The 22,560-nt window shown below is 33.4% G+C and overlaps 1 protein-coding gene across 14 annotated transcripts; it reads left to right on the top strand.

Annotated features, from left to right (window-relative positions):
• Nucleotides 1-3: 3 nt before the first annotated feature.
• Nucleotides 4-21,888, top strand: LOC132185537 (uncharacterized). 14 transcript variants are annotated; one of them, XR_015912877.1, is made up of 6 exons: nucleotides 4-430; nucleotides 1,852-1,916; nucleotides 2,037-2,379; nucleotides 2,499-2,592; nucleotides 3,004-3,133; nucleotides 3,271-3,660. XR_015912877.1 is itself a non-coding variant. In XM_088518348.1 (6 exons), the coding sequence occupies exons 1-4, from the start codon at nucleotides 19,308-19,310 to the stop codon at nucleotides 20,857-20,859; spliced, it is 420 nt and encodes a 139-aa protein (XP_088374474.1). In that variant the 5' UTR covers nucleotides 18,707-19,307; the 3' UTR covers nucleotides 20,860-21,037; nucleotides 21,331-21,495; nucleotides 21,633-21,888. The 14 variants fall into 14 exon arrangements, 1 of the variants encoding a protein (XP_088374474.1); XM_088518348.1 differs by lacking the exons at nucleotides 4-430; nucleotides 1,852-1,916; nucleotides 2,037-2,379; ... (1 more) ...; nucleotides 3,004-3,133; nucleotides 3,271-3,660 and adding exons at nucleotides 18,707-19,381; nucleotides 20,251-20,445; nucleotides 20,558-20,694; ... (1 more) ...; nucleotides 21,331-21,495; nucleotides 21,633-21,888; XR_015912872.1 differs by lacking the exons at nucleotides 1,852-1,916; nucleotides 2,037-2,379; nucleotides 2,499-2,592; nucleotides 3,004-3,133; nucleotides 3,271-3,660 and adding exons at nucleotides 19,484-20,154; nucleotides 20,251-21,037; nucleotides 21,331-21,495; nucleotides 21,633-21,888.
• The last annotated feature ends 672 nt before the right edge of the window (nucleotides 21,889-22,560 follow it).

The raw sequence follows: 22,560 nt of genomic DNA, 5'->3' as shown, positions 1-22,560 counted from the left end.
TGATGATGATGATGATGATGATGATTATGATTATGATTATGATGATGATGATGAAAGCGACAGGAATCCAATAGAACAGAGATAGGATGATGATGATGATGATGATGATGAATGGCACAATTTACATTTCTATTCTAAGAGACGCCGTAATGATGATGATGAAGAAGATGGTGACGGTACCCACAACAACAGAGGCATTCTTCGCTCCAGAAAATTGTATAGCTGCCAAGATCTGAGAATGAAATTAAATGCTTCTCAACACCCTTGTGGTGGACTCTACCAACATGGAAAACGCATCCTTCATTGTGTCAAGCCCATAATTACAGGCACCAACTTGTGTACTCTCACTTTCGCTGAGGAATTTCAGATGCCTCTTGGTGAATCGCAATTACATCAATCAAATCACCCCCAGAACTTGGGTTATAATAATGTAAGTGCTTCACTTATTACAAGTGAATTTTGGCTCTACACAAAATATTGATTCTTAGCCATGTTGGTTTCACAACCTGGCTCATCCACTAGAGCATTTTTATTACCCTTTGAAATTAATATTGCTTTATTTGAGGGACTAGTTCCTGCTTTTATAGTATTTTGCTTTATTATTTTTATGGCATATTCAGGATTTCATTTTGCTTTGGGTTTGTGCATTATGCAAGATTTGCGTTATGCTGGCAAGCTGTTAACATGCTGCAAATTTCATGTTAGTGGTGTTACTCTCCATAGCCTCTCTTAATAATTCTTTTTTGTAAAGTTTTTAAGGTAAAACTTTCCAAGCGATTGTAATTGAATTTTGTGGCAAAAAACTGACTTGCAATTTTTAGTAAATGTTTAGCAACTCTAAATCCCATGCTCATACTTTCTTTCTGTCATGTAGTAAGCCACCTTAATGAGACTCAAATTACAATTAGTAATGGCTACTTCTCTATTTTCTTGTTTTATTTGTGTTAGTATTATGCAATTTTGTAAGATTGGTATTGACACAGTTCAAAGATTTGGTCATTCATGCAATTTTGCTTGATCACTTCTTGGATGAAAATTTAGTTTTTGAGGCCTTATAGCTTAGGGATAAAGTTTAGATGAACATAAACTTTGCTAAAAATTTTCTTTTACTTCAAGGTTTAGTTAAATTTTTCACATATTTGCTTCTGTCTTTCTTTCATTATTTTTCTCCATTTTTTCTTAAGATCACACAACAACACGGAAGAGAAAATCAGTTCTTCTGACATAAAAGCTTGATCATAATGTCACTATGAACTAATTGATAAAGGGTCCTAGTATCTATTGGTGTGTCTTTCTTTTTTTTTTTTTTTCTTTTTTCTTTTTTTTTTTTTCCTTTCTTTTTGATTGGAAAGTACATACATGATGAAATTTTGGTATCATGTCTCACTTTGTATCCTATTCTTACTGGGAAAGGAGGTGCTATTCATTTGAATCATGATCTTCATGTTGCTACACGTCCTTGGAGATTACCACAGCTCTATTTTCATTGTCCATAGATTCTACTCTTAACAGTTTGAGTTTTTTCATGAAGGAGGCATTTGGATTTTTAAGGAAACTATTAATATTGGTTTCTTTATCTTAAAAATGAAGAAACGGTTGAATACTTCTTTTCTTCGAGGAAGGGTGCTCTGCTCTGTGATTATTTTCTCTCGTTTTAGTGATAGCTTACTTGAGTATGACTGAACTCACCCTGGTGCTCGATTAAGTTCATGAATCTAATGCACTCAGCAGAAAAATCTCATAGACAAGTGCAAGAGTGTTGTGAAAACAACCAAAACTTAACAATTTAGAATTAGCAGGTTTTATATTCATTTTTAGAGGGACAATTTTGTTTATTCTGTCATTTTGCAGGATATAATGGATCCTTGACTCAGTTGGATGATCATTATAATCTTCATGTGGATGGTTCTCATACGGTATGTCCTGATCCATAGACTTTGTGGAAATTTCTAATGAATCTGATGTATATCCTGCAAATGTTTACCTACAAATGTGGCATTACTAATTGAAATTGGTGACTGTTACATTCTTCATAGGATGTTGCTCGAGGGTTCACTGGTCTATTGCCTGCCTAGCTATAACTCATCTGCTTCTGGGACACTTGTGGGTGCTGACGGGCAGTGTGCCGGCCAACAACAATATTTTCCTTCCTCAGGATATGTTCAGCAACATGTCTCCTGTGGATCAGAAGCTTTTTCTATTCATTTTTAGAGGGAAAATTTTGTTTACTCTGTCTCCTTTGGATCAATCTTTTGTGTCAGAGGTTGGACTATTTTTTCCAAGTAAAATGGCTTAAACTCTATGAAAATATTTGGCAACACTGCTACTAAATTTTCAAAGTCTATTCCTCATACAACACCAATCAAAACACTGAACAAGGTACTTCATTTTTTGTTAGCTAAATCACATGTTTTCTCATTTTCATGTGGTAAAACCATGGTACAAATTACAATTGGATTTTAGCTTGATGCTTTTTCTTAATTTTAATTTCATTGGAGACTTATTTGCTAAAGAGCTGGATAGATGAGTATGATAGTATGGTCATGCTGCTGTCGATGCTTGGAGTAGATAGAAGATAAAAAGCTAAGAAGGGTAAATAATTTTTTGAATAGAAATAGCTGATGTTAATAGTCATTGGTTGGGGATTATTTATTTATTTTTTTGAAGAAAGTACACTTTATCCCTCTAAACGATCCACTCATTTACACTTTTAACCCAAATTTTAAAAAGTGACATTTTATCCCCCATTCCCAAAGTATTTAATATTGACACTTGACCCTCATGAAGGACATTTGAACTCAGGGGTAAAGTGCCAATTCAAAATACTTTAGGAAAGTAAAGTGTACTTCATAAGGATCAAATGTCAATATCAGATACTTTGGGAGGTAAAACATCACTTTTTAAATATTTGGGTTAAAAGTATAAATGAGTAGACAGTTCAGAAGATAGAGTGTATTTTCCCCTCTTTTTTGTGTGTTTATTTATCTATTCACATATGTGCAGAGATGGTTGGGCTGGTGGACTTTGAAAAAGATATGGACTTTTGGCAACTTGACATGTGGAATAGTTTCTTCCCCGCAAAGTGGCTTCTTCTTAGGCATCAATGGGAAATAAGTCTACCTATCCAAGTTAGGTATGGCATCCAAAATATGGTTCAAAATAAACCATTGTTGAAAAATTCGTTTTATTATACTGTTTTAGGGTTTTGGCTCTTTTTGATAGGCATGTACAGTGGCTATAAACTTTATCATTTTTCTCTTTTTCTTGTAGGGTTCACCTAGAAGCTTTGGGAATCCTTCTGCATATAGGAGTTTTCTGTTATGAATTACTTGAATTCAAGTCAAGACAGTGGTGCCCAGTTGTTTTCTAATCCCATCAGATGTTGGGCTTGTGCTTTGCTAACTTGGAGTTTCTATTCCAATGGATTTTGGAATTGTCACTGTTTGTGGTCCGATCTTGATGCAATTTTAGTATGTTGTTCCTGACGATGAGTACTATGTATTGATTGGTGTCGATCGTTGGTCTTTCTCTCCAGTCACTTTGTTGTTAATACATACTTGGTGAGATCTTTCTTTATTCTTGTTGGAATCCACTTTAGGGTGATGAATTTATGTTTAATCCAATAATGCATATATTCTTGATGTGGTGATAACCTCTGGATATTTTCCCTCTAAATATTTTTCTAGTGAAGATAATTGTAAACTCATTATTGTTGATAGTGAAAGATTTGACTGGTCTAGGTCCCGTGGTTTTTTCCCTTCACATTGGAGGGTTTTCCACGTAAAAATTTTGGTGTCTTGCTTGTGGGTTGCTTGATTATTATTCTGCATTGTGAGTTTATTTTTTGGTGCCAGTGTGACTATTTAATTTGCACAAAGAAGGGTATGTAGATTAATTCTGTTGTGTATCTGAAATTGATTTTCACCCCTAACAATGTCGGAGTCCTTGTTTTCTAACCGACATTGAGCTTCTATAAAAGGGAGCTTAGAGAAAAATAGACATTAGAAAATCTCGCCATTTTGCTTATTTTGTGTGAGTGTGAGATTTGGTTGTATTAAGGTTTTGAGTGGTTTTCTCGTCTTATTACTCTTTTGTGGGATTTGGGTGTTTTTGCCTTTTGGGGGTTTTGAGTCATTTTCTCGTTTTGTTAGTCTTTTGTACTTTACTCCATTTTTTTTATAGTGAATTTTCTTTGGGTTGCCTTCACTAGTAAATGTAAACTTGGTAAGCCGAATCACTTAAATTTTGGTGTCGTGTGTGATTAATTTTTGTTTTTTTTTTCTTATTTTTTGCATTTAGTTGTGAAAAAATATGATAAATTTCCAATTATTTTCTTAGTAAAGATCATGAAGCTTGTTATCTTTTGCTTTTAGTGCCTTGCTTTTAGTGCCTAGTGCTTAAAAGTCAGATCCAGTTAATGATGATGAATTTATTTAGATTTTCTAGGATAATTCCACAACAAAATCCTTAAAAATTTAGCAAATAAGTAGTGTAGATTTTGTTATCTTAATATGAAGAACTTATTGACCCTTAACATTTCTCTAATATTTATCACTTAAGATTTTGTCATCTTACTATTTATCACTTGAGCGATCATCAATTTTTTTAGTCTGTTATATCTTAATAAGGTTATATGTGACTAAAATAATGATTATAATGAAACTATTTTAATAAAATACGGAGTTCAAGATAAAGAAAAACAAAATCCAATATTTGTGATCTCAACCAAAATTCAATATCCAAAAAGAGTTGTCGTCCAAGTCAGATTGCAACAAAAGCCATGGGAAAGCTTGTGGTTATGCAACTTCTGCATTTTATAAGCTTATAAACATGGGGGGTGGATCCATCCAAACCCAAATACATCTTGTTTGAGCCAATCCGGATTCCTTTCAAATCCTAATCCAAATCATCTAAATTCTCTTGGAGAGCTTTCCAAATTGCATGCAATTTAGAAAATTAATTATCGGAATCTTTATTCATTTTCTCCGACCAAAAAGAAAAAGAAAAAGAAAAAAAAAAAGAAAAAAAAAAGGCTATTTTTAGAAGGCGGTGTATTGATTATTCCGATTCAGAATTTTAGATAAGAAAGTTTTTTATGGGCAGATAAAAAGGCTAAAAAAGTCATTTTCAGAAAAAAGAAAAGAAAAAAGATAAGGTTAGATTTTCTCGCTATAACTAATGTGGAAAAGGAGTCATACACAAGTTTGTCCACTAACAGAAAGTAAAGTTTGTCTAATACCATATCCATATCTAATCTTCTTATTAGTGATTTTGATAATACAAGATTTACCCAATAAAGCACCCATGATGATTTCCTATAATTTTTTTTTTTTTAATTGTAGATTTTTAAATTAGATAATTTAGATCATTTGTAGGCATCAAAACGCTTGAAAAATGCTACATATTAAAAAAGTGACATGTTATGAAGGTAACCAAAAAAAAATTTCCTTTCAAAATACTTCTTCACTTTTGTAGAAACGATTCTTCTTCATAAAGCTAAAATACAATTTTTTTACTCAGAGCTTTGTACAACATAGAGAGTTAGAAACTGATGAAAATATTCAATTTTCAACTGGAACTAACCACAATTTTAATAGGTAGTATTTTTCAAGCATTTCGATGCTTAAAACGATTAAAATTGCGAAATTTGAGAATTTATTATTTCTTTAAAATTGTAAGGAATTATAATTTATAAAGGATACATAAACAAATACAGAAACATTCCCAATCCAAATATTCAAACAAATTGACAAATTTCTAATGTAAGCAAGATATTAACATACCACTTATGGAATGCCATTTAATTATTTAATTATCAATTTAACTCTTTATATTGTATTTATGAATGTCACATACTCACATGGACATATAATACCTGTTCTATAGAAGTCACAATGACTTAATCAAAAAATTTTTTTTTTCTATTTTTCTATTTTTTATTGTTAATTACGTAGTTTAAAATATTAATTTAATAAATGGAATTGAAGATTTCTTTCCAAATATAAAATCCTTGTCTTTTATTTTTGTGTTTTTAACTGCTAAGACGGTGGGCAAATAAGAGTAATATTATAAGTCTCTCTTGTATTTTTCTTGAGTCATTTTAAGAATGATGTGACTATTAAAATTATTATTTGATCAAAATTTAATTATAATAAATCACAAATTCAATAATAATTTTAATTATAAATTCAATACTAATTTTAATAGCTATATTATTGTTGCAGTTATAAAAGAGAAACACAAAAAAGACTGGGCAAAGTATTGTGGCCCTGGGGATCTCGAGGCTTTGCTGGCGTGCGCCAAGTTTTACTTTTTCACCGTCAAACGACTTTGGTCAAAGAACACCTGCACGCCTTTTACACCATAACACTAAAACCGCGTCTATATATAGCGGAACATTCACAAATTCTCACTTTGATTCCCTTTTCCCCTCTCTCTCCCTCGCTGGCTGTTTTTTCTTTTCTATTTTTGGTTTTATTTATTTTTTCTTCCATTTTTTGGGTTTTCTTCGTTCGTAGGGTTTCTCAGAGTTCCGAGGAAAGGCAGGTATTTGTTTTTTCGTCTCTGATTCCTTCAAATTCCTTTTTTTTAAAAAAAAAAATTCATGGATTCAATGATAAAAAATTTTGTGGGGATTTCGTCTTGTTTGGTGTATGAATTTGATTGTAACTGATTTCTGTTCCCGTAGATTTTGAATCCATGATCGTTAATTTCTAGGGCTTGGAATTTAAATTTGTCTCGCATTTAGGGGCTGTATATATGTATGTTAAATGGTTGTGTTTGTTGGCCCTGAAATTGTGAGAAAAGGACTCGAATTTGGGACCTGTTTCAGGTTGGAGTTTGAATAGCGTCCGCGATCTCTGTTCTTAAATTAATATGCGCCAACTTTCTGGTTTTTTTTTTTTTTTTTTTTTTTTTTTTTTTGATAAGTAGATATTGAAAGAGTAAATGTTGTGGTTTATGCTATATTTGTTATATGAAATCGTTCCCCTCATCTTAGATATATGGTTGTATTTGGCATGATTAGTGGAGGTGTTTCTTAGATCTAAAACAATTTCAAAATACTAGAAAATATAAAATTTGAAGTAGGGTTTTCTTTACCTTTGCGTGCAGTTTTTTTTTTTTTCTTTTAATTTCCTTTCTTTCCAATTCATGTTTGAATCCCTGGGTTTGGTATTCTGATATATGCTGGATCTGATCGCAGGGTGTATACAAGCGTAGGAGATGTTAGAGCAGTTACTAATATTTACCCGAGGGGGATTAATCCTCTGGACATGTAAAGAGCTTGGAAATGCCCTTAGGGGATCACCAATTGACACCTTGATCAGGTCTTGTCTTTTGGAAGAACGACAAGGAGGTGGAAATGTTCAACTTTCTAAAGAGAGGAAGATCCCCACTCTCTCGAATCATGAAACCTTTCTAAAATCCCTTCTACTTATAGATTCCGTTGTCATACACCTGCTCTCATGCATGTGAAGTTCATATATGTGAAACTATATTCCATTTAAAAATGTCTAATTGTTTTTAATCTTTTAAATAATTTTTGTTCATGAATTAAATAAACTCAACCAATTCCCTTTGTTTTGGATGGTATAATTTGCTTAAGTAACTTGTTCATCACCTAAATTTGAAAATGAACATTCCATTTATTGCGGTATGTATAGTTTTTGTACCACCAACTTTTCTTTAGTCTTACGTGTTTAATACATAATTTTTATTCTTTTTATATGAAAGTAACACATTAGATATTTTGTTAACTTTTTGTATTGGCAGGAATGAACCTGAATTTATACATAAAATCATTGAAGGGGTGAATTTGATATTAGTAAAAAAGACATACTTTCAAGTTGCCCAATATCCAATTGGAATAGTCTCGTGTACAAAAGGTGAAGTCGCTTTTGGATATAGAGAAGAAAGACAGAATATGCATGGTAGGGATCTTTGGAACTCGTGGAATTGGTAAGACAACTTTCTCCAAAGCCATCTACAACTCGATTGATGCTCAGCTTGAACGTATTTGTTTTCTTAAAAACATTAAAGAAGCTTCCAGCCAAAAGGATGGTTTGATCCAATGGCAAAATAAACTTCTTTCAAAGATCTTAGGAAGTTCTGACAATGTTGATCAAGGAAGTACTTTGATAAAGCTGATGTTTTCCCGTTTAAGAATACTTTTAGTTCTTGATGATGTGGGTAAGTCAATCCAACTAGAAAAGTTAGCCGAAAAAGGTGATTGGTTTGGCTTAGGAAGTAGAATCATCATAACAACAAGAGATAAACTTTTACTTCGTGCACATGGAGTTGATTCAATATACGAGGTGAATAGGTTGGATCATGATGAATCTCTTCAACTTTTTTGTTGGAATGCTTTTAAAAGAGACAAACCTAATGATGGTTATCGGAATATTGCAGAAAATGTTGTACGTTATAGTGAATGATTGCCACTAGATTTAACAACGCAAGGCTTGGCTCTAAAGGAAAAGAGATATACTTTGTTGGAAAAAAAAACTGGACGAGTACAAAAGAATTTCTAGTAAAAAAAAAAAAATTAGAATAATTTGTGATGGGTTGGAGGACACTGAGAATGACATTTTCCTTAAAATATTGTAATTTCTTTCCAAAAAATGGCATTGAAGTACTTGTAGATAAGTCTCTCAAATGTATTAGTTCATTTAAGAGGAGATTAATTATACATGATTTGATGCAAGAAATGGGTTGAGAAATTGTTAAGAGGAATTACCAAAAGAACATGAGGAACATAGTAGGTTGAGGTTTGTTCGTCATGTCCTAGACGAAAGACTTATGTTAAAAATCCTTTATAATTTACATTTATTTATTTTTCATAAGTTAAGTTACAAGAAAAATATTGAACTTTTTTTATTTAAAAATGCCGAAATACGTGTATATATATATATATATATATATGTGTGTGTGTACATTTATGTTAGACAGAAGAATTGAATAAGTATAATTTTAGGAAAATTAATTTTTAATAAAAACATTTTTCAAAACAAAGCACAATTTTTGTTTTTTTTTTTATTAAAAAAAAAATTACAATTTTTTTAGAAAACGCCCTCCACCGTCGTAATCAAATGTTTGAAAACATATGCTCACTCTTCAATTGTGGAGGCTGTCTTATTATTTAAGAACAAGAAATAAAAAATGCAAAAAAGAAAATAAATGAAAACCCGCCTCTGTGCTTGAAGGCCGCCCCTTCAAATTCAATGGAGGCAAGTAGAGAGCCACCCCCATTCGTGATTTTCACAGAAGGAAAGCCCCCCTCCCTCCTTAAGTGAAGGGATGGGGTCTGCTGGTGGAGGCCAACATTCAAGGGATTTATTTTGTTTTTAATTTAGTTATTGCAGTTAAATTCTGTCAAATAGTTGATGGATTTCATTAGTGTGCCATGTCAACACCATCAAAATATTGACACGTGTTACTCTTATATATATATATATATATATATATATATATATATATATAACGAAAAAACTTAAAAATTATTATTTTTTAAATAAAAAAAAATAGAGGGCAGCTACCAGAGTAATGCTATAAGTCCCTCTTGTGTTCCTCTTAAGTCCATTCAAAAATGATGTGACAATTTTCCCAAAGGACCGGACTACTTTACTAAGTATTAATGCAAGTCCCCTCTCCTGGCCACATTGCACTGGAATAGGATCCTCTCCATTTCAAAATCCCTCCATTTCCTCCATTTAGTGCATTTTGAAGAGTATTGCATTTAATGCACTACTATCATTAAAAATTTTAGACAACACTACCCTTCAAAATGCACTAAATGGAGGAAATGGAGGGATTTTGAAATGGAGAGGATCCTTTTCCCATTGCACTACAGTATCATGTTTCATTGTCATTCTTATCTTTCAACTGTATTAACAATTATCTCTCTCATAAGTCGCAACTTTTTTTTTTTTTTGAGAAACTCATAAGTCACAACTTGTATGGTGTATATACCGCAAACTATTATTTACGATTTCCCTACATTTACAGTTCCAAACTATTATCAATACCGTCTTTTCATTTCCTGCATTTATCTTTCTTTTTTTGAAGGTGATTGTAATTTCGTTGCATACGGATTGAGTTAAATTTTTTTTAAAAAAATAAAATAGGGGTATTTTTTGAAAGAATGATAGGAAATTGGCTTAATTTCAATAAAATGGTAATTTAATGTATCTAATTAGTTTCACAATTGTCAAGTTACGAGGCAAAATAAAAATAGTTGTTAGTTGAGAGGGCCAATGTATATTTATCCCCTAAATATGTGCTTTTGATTTACTAATGAAGTATTATTAAATGCAGGGAGGCTTCAAAAGCATAGAGTTAAAGGTGGGATACAAAAACTATTCTCGGCAAGGGCTAATATTTCAATCCTCAACCTGCTAAGGACTAGGGTGCAATTATTTGTTGGCTTAAACAATGGACCCACTTGAACTGCAATTTTAACGCGTGACTTCATATATGTTACCGCAGCGCTTTTTCTCTCTTTTTTCATCTTTTTTTTTTCATGTAGATAGAAAGGAAGTTGCCGACAAATTTTGCTCATGATTTTTCTTTTGACGCGTCACGTGTACTTGGGACCAACTTGGATTCTTTTCATATTATGCAACGCGGCATCAACTTTTCAGTCATTGTACTCTCACAAAACTATGCATCTTTTTCGTGGTATTTGGATGAACTTGCGACTATTTTTGAATGTAAAAAAAGAAATGGACAAATTGTTCTACCGGTGTTTTACAATGTTGATCCATCAGAAGTATGACATCAAATAAATAGTTTTAAAAAAGCATTTGTCAAACATTAAAAAAAGATTCAAAGATGATCAATTAAAAGTGCAGAGGTGGAAGACAACCCTAACACAAGTGGCTAATTTGTCCTGGTGTGATTTAAAGAATTAAAGTATTTCTAACCACACTTTTTATTTTGTCATAAATAATTTTAAATTTATTAAAACTTTCACTTACATCAAGATCATAGTTTGAAATTAGTCATTCACAAAATGTAATTTTACATATCTTGTATTGGTAGGAATGAGCATGACTTTACTCAGAAAATTATTGAACGGGTGAATTCAATATTAGTGAAAGAGACACTTTCAAGTTGCCAAGTATCCGGTCGGAATAGAGTCTCATGTACAAGATATAAAGTGGCGTTTAAATATAAAGAAGAAAGATAGTACATGACAAGAAGCCCATCGCATAAAACAGAGCAATTAATGCATAGTTTTGTTTTTATCGTTCAACATAACATTAAAAGTTTCAAAGGTATATACAGCAAAATGGTATATCAATATCGCTAGGATAACAGAGTACCAATTTATCACTTTGCTCTGCTGCAAAATGTGCTACTGTGCTCGTCTCTCTTGAATGCAATCACAATAAAAGTAAATAGTTTCTTTTAAAATGGCCACTTCATTAACTTATCGTCCTTGGGAAAATTGGTTGGTCGAAATTTAAATCTGAATGGCACTTTTCCACACAATAATTACGTCGTCAGCTTTAAGGAAGTTGCCAAGAAGTTGCTCATTTTCTTTTGACGCGTCATGTGTGTGAGTGACCAACTTGTATTCTTATGTATATATTATTTAATTTGGATCTATGGCTAGAAGTTCTGCAATTCACTCTCAATTTTCTCTAGTAACCTCGTCCATGGCCTTTCACGGAGCTTCTTCGTCTTCCTCTTCCACCCGTCAATGGCCTAATGATGTGTTCTTGAGCTTTAGAGGTGAAGATACTCGTGAAAATTTTACTGCTCATCTATATGCCGCCTTGGATCGAAGCGGAATCAAAACCTACAAAGATGACGTCAACCTTGAAAGAGGAGAGAACATTTCTCCAACACTTCTCAAAGCTATTGAGGAGTCAAGGATGTCAATCATTGTGTTTTCTCAAAACTATGCATCATCTTCATGGTGTTTGGAGGAACTTGTAAAGATCTGTGATTGTAAGGAAAGGAAAGGACAAATGGTTGCACCAGTGTTTTACAAGGTAGATCCATCGGATGTTCGATATCAAAGAAAGAGTTTTGGAGAAGCATTTACCAAACATGAAAAGAGGTTCAAAGATGATCAATTGAAGGTGCAGAAGTGGCAAACAACCCTATCAGAAGTGGCAACTATTTCCGGGTGGCATTCAAAGTCTTACAGGTATTTATTACTGCTCTTGTACCTTTGTTCTATAATTTTTTTTTTTTTTCCTGATTCCAGTTACAAACACACGTACACTGTTATTTTGCAAAAGTTCAATTATTTTGAATTTTTTTTCCTGGTCATCTTTTTATCTTATCAAAAAGAATTCTAAATTCATTAAAACTTTCATACACCTCAAGATCATATTTTGAAAATTAGTCATTTTCAATGCAAAATGTAATTTTTCAAATTTTGTATTGGTAGGAATGAAGCTGAATTTATTCAGAAAATCATTGAATGGGTGAATTCAATATTAGTAGAAGATACATATTTGCAAGTTGCCAAATATCCAATTGGAATAGAGTCTCATGTACAAGCTGTGAAGTCTCTTTTAGATATAGAGAAGAAAGACAGTACATGCATGGTAGGGATCTTCGGAACTGGTGGAATTGGTAAGACAACTATCGCCAAAGCTGTTTACAACTCGATTTCCTCTCAGTTTGACAATAAGTGTTTTCTTGAAAACATTAGAGAAACTTCCGGCCAAATGGACGGTCTGATTCATTTGCAAAAAGAACTTCTTTTTGCGATCCTAAGGGACCCAAGTCTAAAGTTTCGCAATGTTGATCAAGGAGTTACTTTAATAGAACAGAGGCTTCGCCAAAAACGGGTACTTTTAGTTTTTGATGATGTCGATGAGTTAGTTCCATTAGAAAAGTTAGTCGGAAAAGGTGATTGGTTAGCCTTAGGAAGTAAAATCATCGTAACAACAAGAAATAAAAATTTACTAACTAAGCATCAAGTTTTAACCTATGAGGCGAAGGAATTGGATTGTAATAAAGCTCTTCAACTCTTTAGTTATCATGCCTTTGATAGAGACATACCTAATGATGGTTATGTGGATGTCACAAAAGATGCCGTATGTTATGCCGGAGGATTGCCACTAGCTTTAGTGGTGCTAGGCTCGACTTTAAAAGGTAAAGATGTACTTTATTGGAAAGATAAATTGGACAAGTACAAAATAATTCCTCACAATGATATTCAAAATAAACTTAAAATAAGTTTTGATGGATTGGATGAAAATGCAAAGAGTATTTTTTTGGACATCGCTTGCTTCTTCAATGGAAATGATGTAGATGTCAAAAAAAAGCTAGATAGTTTTGGTTTTATATCATATAGTGGCATCGAAGAGCTAAAGGAAAAGTGTCTCATAACTGAGTCTTGTTATGGAACATTGGTGATGCATGACTTGCTGCGAAAAATGGGTAGAGAAATTGTTAGACAAGAATCACCCACAAATCCTGGCGAGCGCAGCAGATTGTGGCTTCATGAAGATGTTCGGTGTGTCCTAGAAGAAGATATGGTAAGAATTATGTTAAAAATACCTTTTAATTTTACATTTGTTTATTTTTCATTAGTTAAGCCACTAGTATTCATTTATTTATTTATTTTTGCTTAAAACAAATGCTTAAAAGTACTTACATGCAAATATCTGTATGTTGATACATATATGCTACGGACAAGAATCCAATAAGTAGAATCAATTTAAGTTCAAAACCTTCCCTTTTCCCTTTCCCTCATCTGAATAGGAAAAAAAAAAAAAAAAAAAAGTTCAAAACCAATTTAAAATTACACCAGGACTACAATATAGTACGACTGTTTAATTGGCCTAAGGCTGTGTTTTTGGAAAAGCATTTGTAAAATTGTTTTCAAATAACAAGACAATTAATTTATCACGACCTATCTTGAGATTTTACAAAATAACAATTTTAGTTGAAGCTAGTTAGATGTTTTATGTACGTAAATAATATTTAGTGATGCTCATAATAGAAGGAGAAGATATGAGGTGGTTAATCACATCGAGATTTAAAAAATAAAAAATAAAATAAAACTAATTTCTAATTAGAAATTTTAAAGATTATAATGAACTTCTTTATACAAAACAGACCACAAAATATTTACAAAACATAAAACACAATTTTATTTTAGAAAACATCTTACACCTTCGTAATCGAATGTTTTGAAAACGCATGATCACTTTCTCAGGCATGCATGGAGGCTGTTCTTATTATTTATGTTTTTTCTTTAAAAAAAATAAAAAATAAATATTTGTTGAAAACACATGCTCACATTTTCAAGTGCGGAGGCCGGTGATCGATCTTATTATTTATGAAAGGAATTGATCAGACCCACCCCTCCGTGTCACTCAATTAAAATATATAATTATTATAATTATTAACATAATTAAAAAAAATTAATTAATTTTTCGTTTTATTTTGTAAAAATATATCTCAGTTTTTTTTTTTAATTGAAAATTATGAAACCAATTTTCATTTATGAACCCCAAATACAACATTTTTTAAAAACGTGACTCCCACCAGGCCACCAAATTAATTCTCAATTTTTTTTTTCTTTTTTAAAACCGAAAATCATTTTTATAACTTTACCAAATGGGGTGCCTCTCTCAATGATTTGTTATTCATTGTACAATAACAAGTAAATGAAACTTGACTAATAATATTACAAAAGAAAAAGAAAAGGCAATATACAAAGACAAAGCAGATGGATTATCAGCTTCTTTCTTTTTACAAAGCAATAAATGCATATATCTATATATTTATATAAAATAGATATAGAAATTTTATCATGACAAGAATTATAGTTCTAGCGAGTGTCTTTATGTTATGATTTTGTTGGTACACTTATCTATACATTTTCTTGCTAGGGAACATACAAAGTTGAAGGCATATTGATAGATTTGCCAGAACTAAGCCAGCCGATACACTTGAGTCCCACTGCCTTTGGGAGGATGAAATGGCTCAGAATATTTATAAATCGTAATGCACGTTTTTCTGAAGAGGTTAATTTTCTCTCTAATGAGTTAAGACTGATAGATTGGGTTGGATATCCCGGAGAATATTTTCCACCCAATTTTCGTGGAAAGAAACTTGTGGTTTTAAGAATGGCTCTTAGTCCCATCAAGATATTGGAGGGAGTTGAGGTAAAATATTTATTTTAGTATTTGTGTTTTTAAATTCTGTTGTAAACTTCTTTCAAAGTTCAAACTAATTTATTTCATTTTTTTTATTGACAGCAATTCCAAAACTTGACAACTATGACTTTCTCTGACTGTGAATTCCTTAAAAAAATCCCTGATATTTCAAGGATTCCAAATTTAGAGTTGTTGAAACTTCGTAATTGCAAAAATCTAATTGAGGTTCATTGTTCTGTTGGATTCCTTGAAAAGCTCAAGAAGCTGAGCTTTATATCTTGCTCTAATCTTAGAAGTTTCCCGAAAAGCTTCAAGTCGAGATCTCTAGAGAAAATCAATTTTGAGAAATTTTCAATGCTTAAGAGCTTTCCTAAAATGGAATGTTTAGAGGATATTTACTGTTGTGATTCCTTAAGGGCACTTGGTTGGGTCTCCACGTCCACGTTGTACCATTTAAATCTATCAGGGAGTGGTATTGTTACGCTTTCTCGATGTATCGAAAGTTTTGTTGGATTGAAGTTCCTTTCTTTGGTTGGATGCGAGCAACTTCGAGAAATTCTAGGACTTCCACCAAATATAGTAGTAGTAAGGGCTTGGGGGTGCGTGTCATTGGAAATATTTTTAGAAGGAAGTAGAAAATCTCAATTGTTTAATACGGAGGATCCACCAGAGCCTATGGGGGTTAGAACAGAAATTCTAGCACAACAATCATTGAGAAGTATAGATTTATCGGATAGCGCTATTGTTAGCCTTCCTATATGGTTCAACAAATTTGTCAAATTGGAGAAACTTCACTTGAGAGATTGCAAGCAACTTCGAAAAATTCTAGTACTCCCACCAAATGTAAGAGAAGTGCATGCTCCGAATTGCTCATCATTGGAAGTATTTTTAGGAGAAGCTGGAAGATCTCAATTGTTTAATACATTTGTCCCACCAAATCCTTTGTGGGTTGGAACAGCATCTTCGGCACTGCAACCATTGGAACAAAAGTTTCAACTTGAATGCTCTTTCAATAGTTTGAAATTTCTAGATCTAAGCGGTAGCGCTATTGTTAGCCTTCCTACATTCTTCAACAGATTTGTTCGATTGAATAGGCTTACATTGAGAAATTGCAAGCAACTTCGAAAAATTCTAGTACTCCCACCAAATGTAAGAGAAGTGCATGCTCCGAATTGCTCATCATTGGAAGTATTTTTAGGAGAAGCTGGAAGATCTCAATTTAATACATTTGTCCCACCAAATCCTTTGTGGGTTGGAACAGCATCTTCGGCACTGCAACCATTGGAACAAAAGTTTCAACTTGAATGCTCTTTCAATAGTTTGGAACTTCTAGATCTAAGCGGTACCGCTATTGTTAGCCTTCCTGCATTCTTCAACAAATTTGTTCAATTGTATTGGCTTAGATTGAGAGGTTGCAAGCAACTTCGAGAAGTTCCAGAGCTTCCACGAAATGTAAGAGAAGTATATTTGGGTGGATGCACGTCATTGGAAATATTTCCATTTAATAATATATACTACTTACCGCAGCCAGAGATAATTGACTTCTCCGATTGCCCTGAACATATAGGGAATGCTGTACACAATCTTTTATTCAGTGAGGTATCTCTCTCTCCCTCTCTCTCTCTCTCTCTCTCATATATATGTACATGTTAGTGCGTGTCTTGATTTGTAGGCTGTATCACTTAAAATTTGTCATATCCGCGTAACAGGGACATCCTAAGTTCAGTGGATTCACTCACTTTAGTTGTAAATATCCGGGAAATAGGATTCCAGATTGCTTCAGGTATTGTAAAGAGGTTTCAAATACTGATTTGTGTGAAATAGATACCGGGCCTCTACATTTTGATTCTGGGAAAACAATATTTGTTTTCTTTGCTGTTATTGCATCGAGGGATGATGAAAACCCTCCAGGTTCTGATTTTTATGAAATTTCGGTTGAAGTCTTCTATAATGGTAAAACAATCAATTTTGCTTTCACTGACATGACAAATCCGATCACCAAGCAAGATCATGTATTGTTAAAATGCCTATTACACCATTCTCAGCTAACGACGAATAATCTTCGAGTTAAATTTGAAATCGTGGATGCTCAGCTAGAGTTCTTTAAAAGTTGTGCATTCCATATAATAGAACAAGGGTATGATGATGGTGATGATGATGATGATGGCAACGACGATGATGATGATGAATGACATAGTTTACATTTCTGTTCTAAGTGACACCGTAATGATGATGAAGAAGAAGATGGTAATGGTACCCACAACAACAGAGGCATTCTTCGCTCCAGAAAATTGTATAGCTGTTGAGATCTGAGAATGAAATTGAATGCTTCTCAACACCCTTGTGGTGGACTCTACCAACATGGCAAACGCATCCTTCATTGTGTCAAGCCCATAATTACAGGCACTAGCTTGTGTACTCTGACTTTTGCTGAGGAATTTCAGATGCCTCTTGGTGAATCGCAATTACATCAATCAAATCACCCTCAGAACTTGGGTTATAATAATGTAAGTACTTCACTTATTACAAGTGAATTTTGGCTCTACACATAATATTGATTCTTAGCCATGTTGGTTTCACAACCTGGCTCATCTACTAGAGCATTTTTATTACCCTTCGAAATTAATATTGCTTTATTTGAGGGACTAGTTCCTGCTTTTATAGTATTTTGCTTTATTATTTTTTTGGCATAAATTTTGCTTTGGGTTTGTGCGCTATGCGGGATTTGCATAATGTGGCAAGCTGTTCACATGCTACAAATTTCATGTTAGTGGTGTTACTCTCCATAGCCTCTCCTAAAAATTCTTTTTTGTAAAGTTTTTAAGGTAAAATTTTTCAAGCGATTGTAATTGAATTTTGTGGCAAAAAACTGACTTGCGATTCTTAGTAAATATTTAGCAACTCTAAATCCCATGCTCATACTTTCTTTCTGTCATGTAGTAAGCCACCTTAATGACACTCAAATTACAATTAGTAATGGCTACTTCTCTGTTTTCTTGTTTTATTTGTGTTAGTATTATGCAATTTTGTAAGATTGGAATTGACACAATTCAAAGATTTGGTCATTCATGCAATTTTACTCGATCAGTTCTTGGATGAAAATTTAGTTTTTGCGGCCTTCATTATAGCTTAAGGATAAAGTTTAGCTGACCATAAACTTTACTGAAATTATTCTTTTACGTCAAGGTTTAGTAAAAATTTTCACATATTTGCCTTTTTCTGTCTTTCTTTCATTCTTTTTCTCCATTTTTTCTTAAAAGCAAGCAATAACTTGAAAGAGAAAATCAATTGTTCAAACATAAAAGCTTGCTCATAGTGTCACTATGAACTAATTGATAAAGGATCCTAGTATCTATTAGTGTCTTCCATTTTTTTTTTCTTTTTTTCTTTTTTTCTTTTGCATGATCTCACATGCATGACTAAGACAGTAGTTAAATATAGCTAGTCCTTGTTCCATTATAGGGCGTTCAAACATGGACCCAATAATTTGGCTATTATATGATTTGATGAGAAAATTTAGGAATTTTACTGAGGAGAATATGTTTAAATAATTTTCTTCTTCTTTTTTTTTTTTTTGTTTGTTTAAATAAAAAAGAATTCAATGATATGAAGAATGCTGTTTCTTGATTGAAGTTGGTACTACAATATAAGGTTGTCAGGTGGGGGACTAGAAGAATCGAACAGATCTTATGAAAAAAGTATGCAGAGGAAAAACAGAGTGTCACAAAGGGCTTTCAGTAGTGCATATTGCAATGGAAGGAATAAGCTTATGTCTTAGCTAGAAAGCTATCCAAACCAAAGTTGTTTCTTTTATCTTAAAATTGAAGAAAAGGTTGAGCACTTTTTTTCTCTTCAAGTCAGGGTGTTCTGTTCTGTGAATATTTTCTTTCATTTTAGTCATTGCTTAATTGACTATGACTGAGCTCACCCTGGTGCTCAGTCTTAGCTAAATTCAATTTGACTTAGCTAAGACTTTGATGCCTTGTATTATCTTCAAATCAAATCTTTAAGTTCAAGTCTCACCATATATTCTAACAAATTGGAAATTCAGACTCAACAGGCGAAAAGTAAGAGTTGGGGTTCTGAATCTGCAAAGTTCTACAGTGAAGATGATATTCATAAGAGCATTAAATATGGTGTTTGGTCCAAGTACCCCAAATGGAAATAAGAAGCTAGATGCAGCATTCTGGGATGCTGAACCAAAAGCAATCGAGAAAAGTAGCAAGTATCCAATCATCCTCTTCTTCTCGGTGAGTTGAAGTACATTTTTCTGCTAAGATTCTTGTTAGCTAAATCATATGTTTCCTCATTCTCTGGCATAAATTCATCAGCAATGATAAATAATAGTGGAGGATTTGCGTAATGTGGCAGGCAAGTCACATGCTGCAAATTTCACTTCAAATTTCATGTTAGCGGTTTACTCTCCATAGCCTCTCTTAATAATTCTTTTTAGAAAAGTGGTAGTGAAGAGCAGCATCCTACTCATCTACAAAATGTGCCTTTTGTCTTGTCATGTTGTTTGTTCAAGTGAACTTGAACGATTTTGGTCAAGCTCAGAGTTTCAAACCGGATAAGAAACCAAAAGATGAACTTTAACAACAACAATCTGAAGCACCACTAGCTGACTTGCATATTTGCTTTTTTGAATAATTCTACTCAGCAAAGACTTCATAGCCTCTCTTAATAATTCTTTTTAGAAAAGTGTTAAGGTCAAGTTGTCTATGCTATTATAATTGAATTTTATGGCAAGTAAATGACTTATGATTCCTAGTTAAATGTTTAGCAACTCTAAATCCTTTAGCCATAGCTTCTACCTGTCATGTAGTAAGCCACCTTAATTGGTAAGACTTAGATTACAATTGGTAAAGGCTACTTCTCTGTTTTCTTGTTTTATTTGTGCAAGTATTATGCTAAGGCATTTCTTAATCATTGTCATGCTCTTTTGTAAGATTGGAACTGACACGATTCAAATATTTGGTCATTCATGCAATTTTGCTTAATAAGTTCTTTGATGTACATGGTTGTGAATAACTTTCTTCTTCTTCTTCTTATCCTTCTTCTTTTGTGTTTAAATAAAAAGGAATTCTATGATATGAAGTATGACATTTTTTTATTGAAGTTGGTATTGCTATGTAAGGTTTTCTGATGGAGACAAGGAGAATGGAGCAGATCATATGAAAAGAATGCAGAGGTACAAAAGAGTTTCAACACTAAGGGCTTTCAGAAGTGCATATGACAAAGCTATCCAAACCAAACTTGTTGTCCTCCATTTTCTTGTGGCTTGTGAAACTAATCCGGCCTCTCGTAAAAGATGGTTTGAAACACAGCTTTCTAAAGCACATACTCACTTGTCTCTGTCCCATTTTGAATATTATTCCCAATAGCATTTTGTTTTTGGATTGATTTTTTCCTCTTTTTCTTGTAAGGTTCGCCCAAAAGCTGTGTGTTTACAATTTGTCAAAAGGACTACTTTGCTGGCTATTCCACTGCAGTGTCATGTTACACTGCTGGCTGGAATTGTGTGGAGCTTGTACTTGGTGGTCACATTGTGGGAATCCTCTTGGTAAGGATCATGAAGAGGAATTTCAATAGGAGAAGTGAGAGAAAACCAAGAAAGCGCCATTATCTCATGGTGTTTGTGTATATTGCATTACTCCTCTGCCTATCTGATTCGTTGGGGTCCCATTTCTTTAAATTGTTTACTCCCTTATCAGTTGCAGTTATGTGAGGATTCTTTGGTCTTTCATCTTGCCATACGTCTGCTGTTAGTCGTCAGAGATTCTTTTCTCTTTATGAGGAGCCTTAACTATGATGTTTGAAATAAGAAGGTAGATGCAGCATTCCGAGATGCTGAAGCAAAAGCAAGTGAGAGAAGTAGCAAATGTCCAATCTTCCTCTTCCTCTCCGTGAGTTGAAGTACATTTTTCTGCTACAATTCTTGTTAGCTAAATCACATGTTTCTTCATTTTCATATGGTAAAAACATGGTACAAATTACAATTAAATTGGATTTTTTCCCCCATTCTCTGATGTTGTTACTAGAGTACATAAATAAGCTAGCCTAATGCTTTTGTTTAATTTTAATTTCATTGGAGACTTGTTTGCTAAAGCGCTAGCTAGATGCTTATGATAATATGGTCATGCCCTTGTGTAAAGTTATATTACTGTTACACCTATCCTTTCCTAACTCATTATTTCAGGTTAATGGAATTGGACAGTTTTTGGGGAGTTGCTGAGATGATTGGGCGGGTGGACTTTGATAAAGACATGGACTTTTGGCAACTTGACATGTGGAATGGTTTCTTCCCAACAAAGTGGCTTCTTCTTAGGCATCAATGGGAAATAAGTCTACCTATCCAAGTCAGGTATGGTATCCAAAATATGGTTCAAAAAATAAACCTTTGTTGAAAAATTCTTTTAATTATACTGTTTTAGGGTTTTGGTGCTTGTTGATAGGCATGTATAGTGGTTAAACCTCATCATTTTCCTCTTTTTCTTGTAGGGTTTGCAAATTTCCCAATGGACTACTTTGCTAACCGTTGCAAGTCCTCTCCTTGAGGCTGCATTGCACTTACAGGCTGATGTATCATGTTTCATTGTCATTCTTATCTTTCATCTGCATTAACTGTTGTGTATAACTTGAATTACTCAAGTCAATATCACGTTGGCCCTGCAACATATTTTGCTTCCTCGTTGAGTTGGTTTTCTACTCCAATTTGGAGTCTATTTGAATTGTGTGGCAAGGAATTGATTTTCAATTCTTAGTTAAATGTTTAGCAACTCTGGTTCTTTGGTAGAAGAGTTTTGATTGTTGCAGCTGGACCTTTCCTTGGTATTATCATGTTCAGCAGTGCACAAGAATTCGGGAAACCATGCACTGCTTTCCAAACAGTTATCAAATGAACATTAATGTAGTCCATTTGGCAATGCATTTTATGGAGCTGGTTTATGTTAGAAGTATGACAAACGGTGCCACATATGCAGAACAAGAAGACGAAAGACCAGCTGAAGTATTAACCAACAAGGAAATAAAATTGTATTAGGAAGGTCTTGCCTAGCGTGGAAAGATAGACCTAAATAGGAGATAAAAATAGGAGAGGCTCGGCCAATTAACTCGATAAGGTGAAGCACATAAATTGCAAGGGGCCTTTCACTAGATGGGCACGAGACTTCCAATAGTTTCGTTACAGCAATAATCTCATCTTGCCTGTGAATTGCACTAGGAGTGGCATGAAAATTGCAGTCAAAAGGACGCTAACACATGCCAAAGCATAAGTCTAGTCTGCCATGGTCTGCACTTAGGTTCCGTTTACTTCGACGTAAAATGGTTTCTTTCGTAAAATATTTTCAGGAAAACCATTTTCCTTGAAAATATTTTCCGTCGAAAACATTTGACGGCGTTTACCTTGTACACGGAAATTTTTTTTTTT

The sequence above is a fragment of the Corylus avellana genome, chromosome 7 (genome assembly GCF_965113065.1).
Source record: "Corylus avellana chromosome 7, dhCorAvel1.hap1.2, whole genome shotgun sequence".
In the NCBI taxonomy this organism is placed as follows: domain Eukaryota; kingdom Viridiplantae; phylum Streptophyta; class Magnoliopsida; order Fagales; family Betulaceae; genus Corylus; species Corylus avellana.
This window is presented reverse-complemented; position numbering and strand designations above follow the sequence as displayed.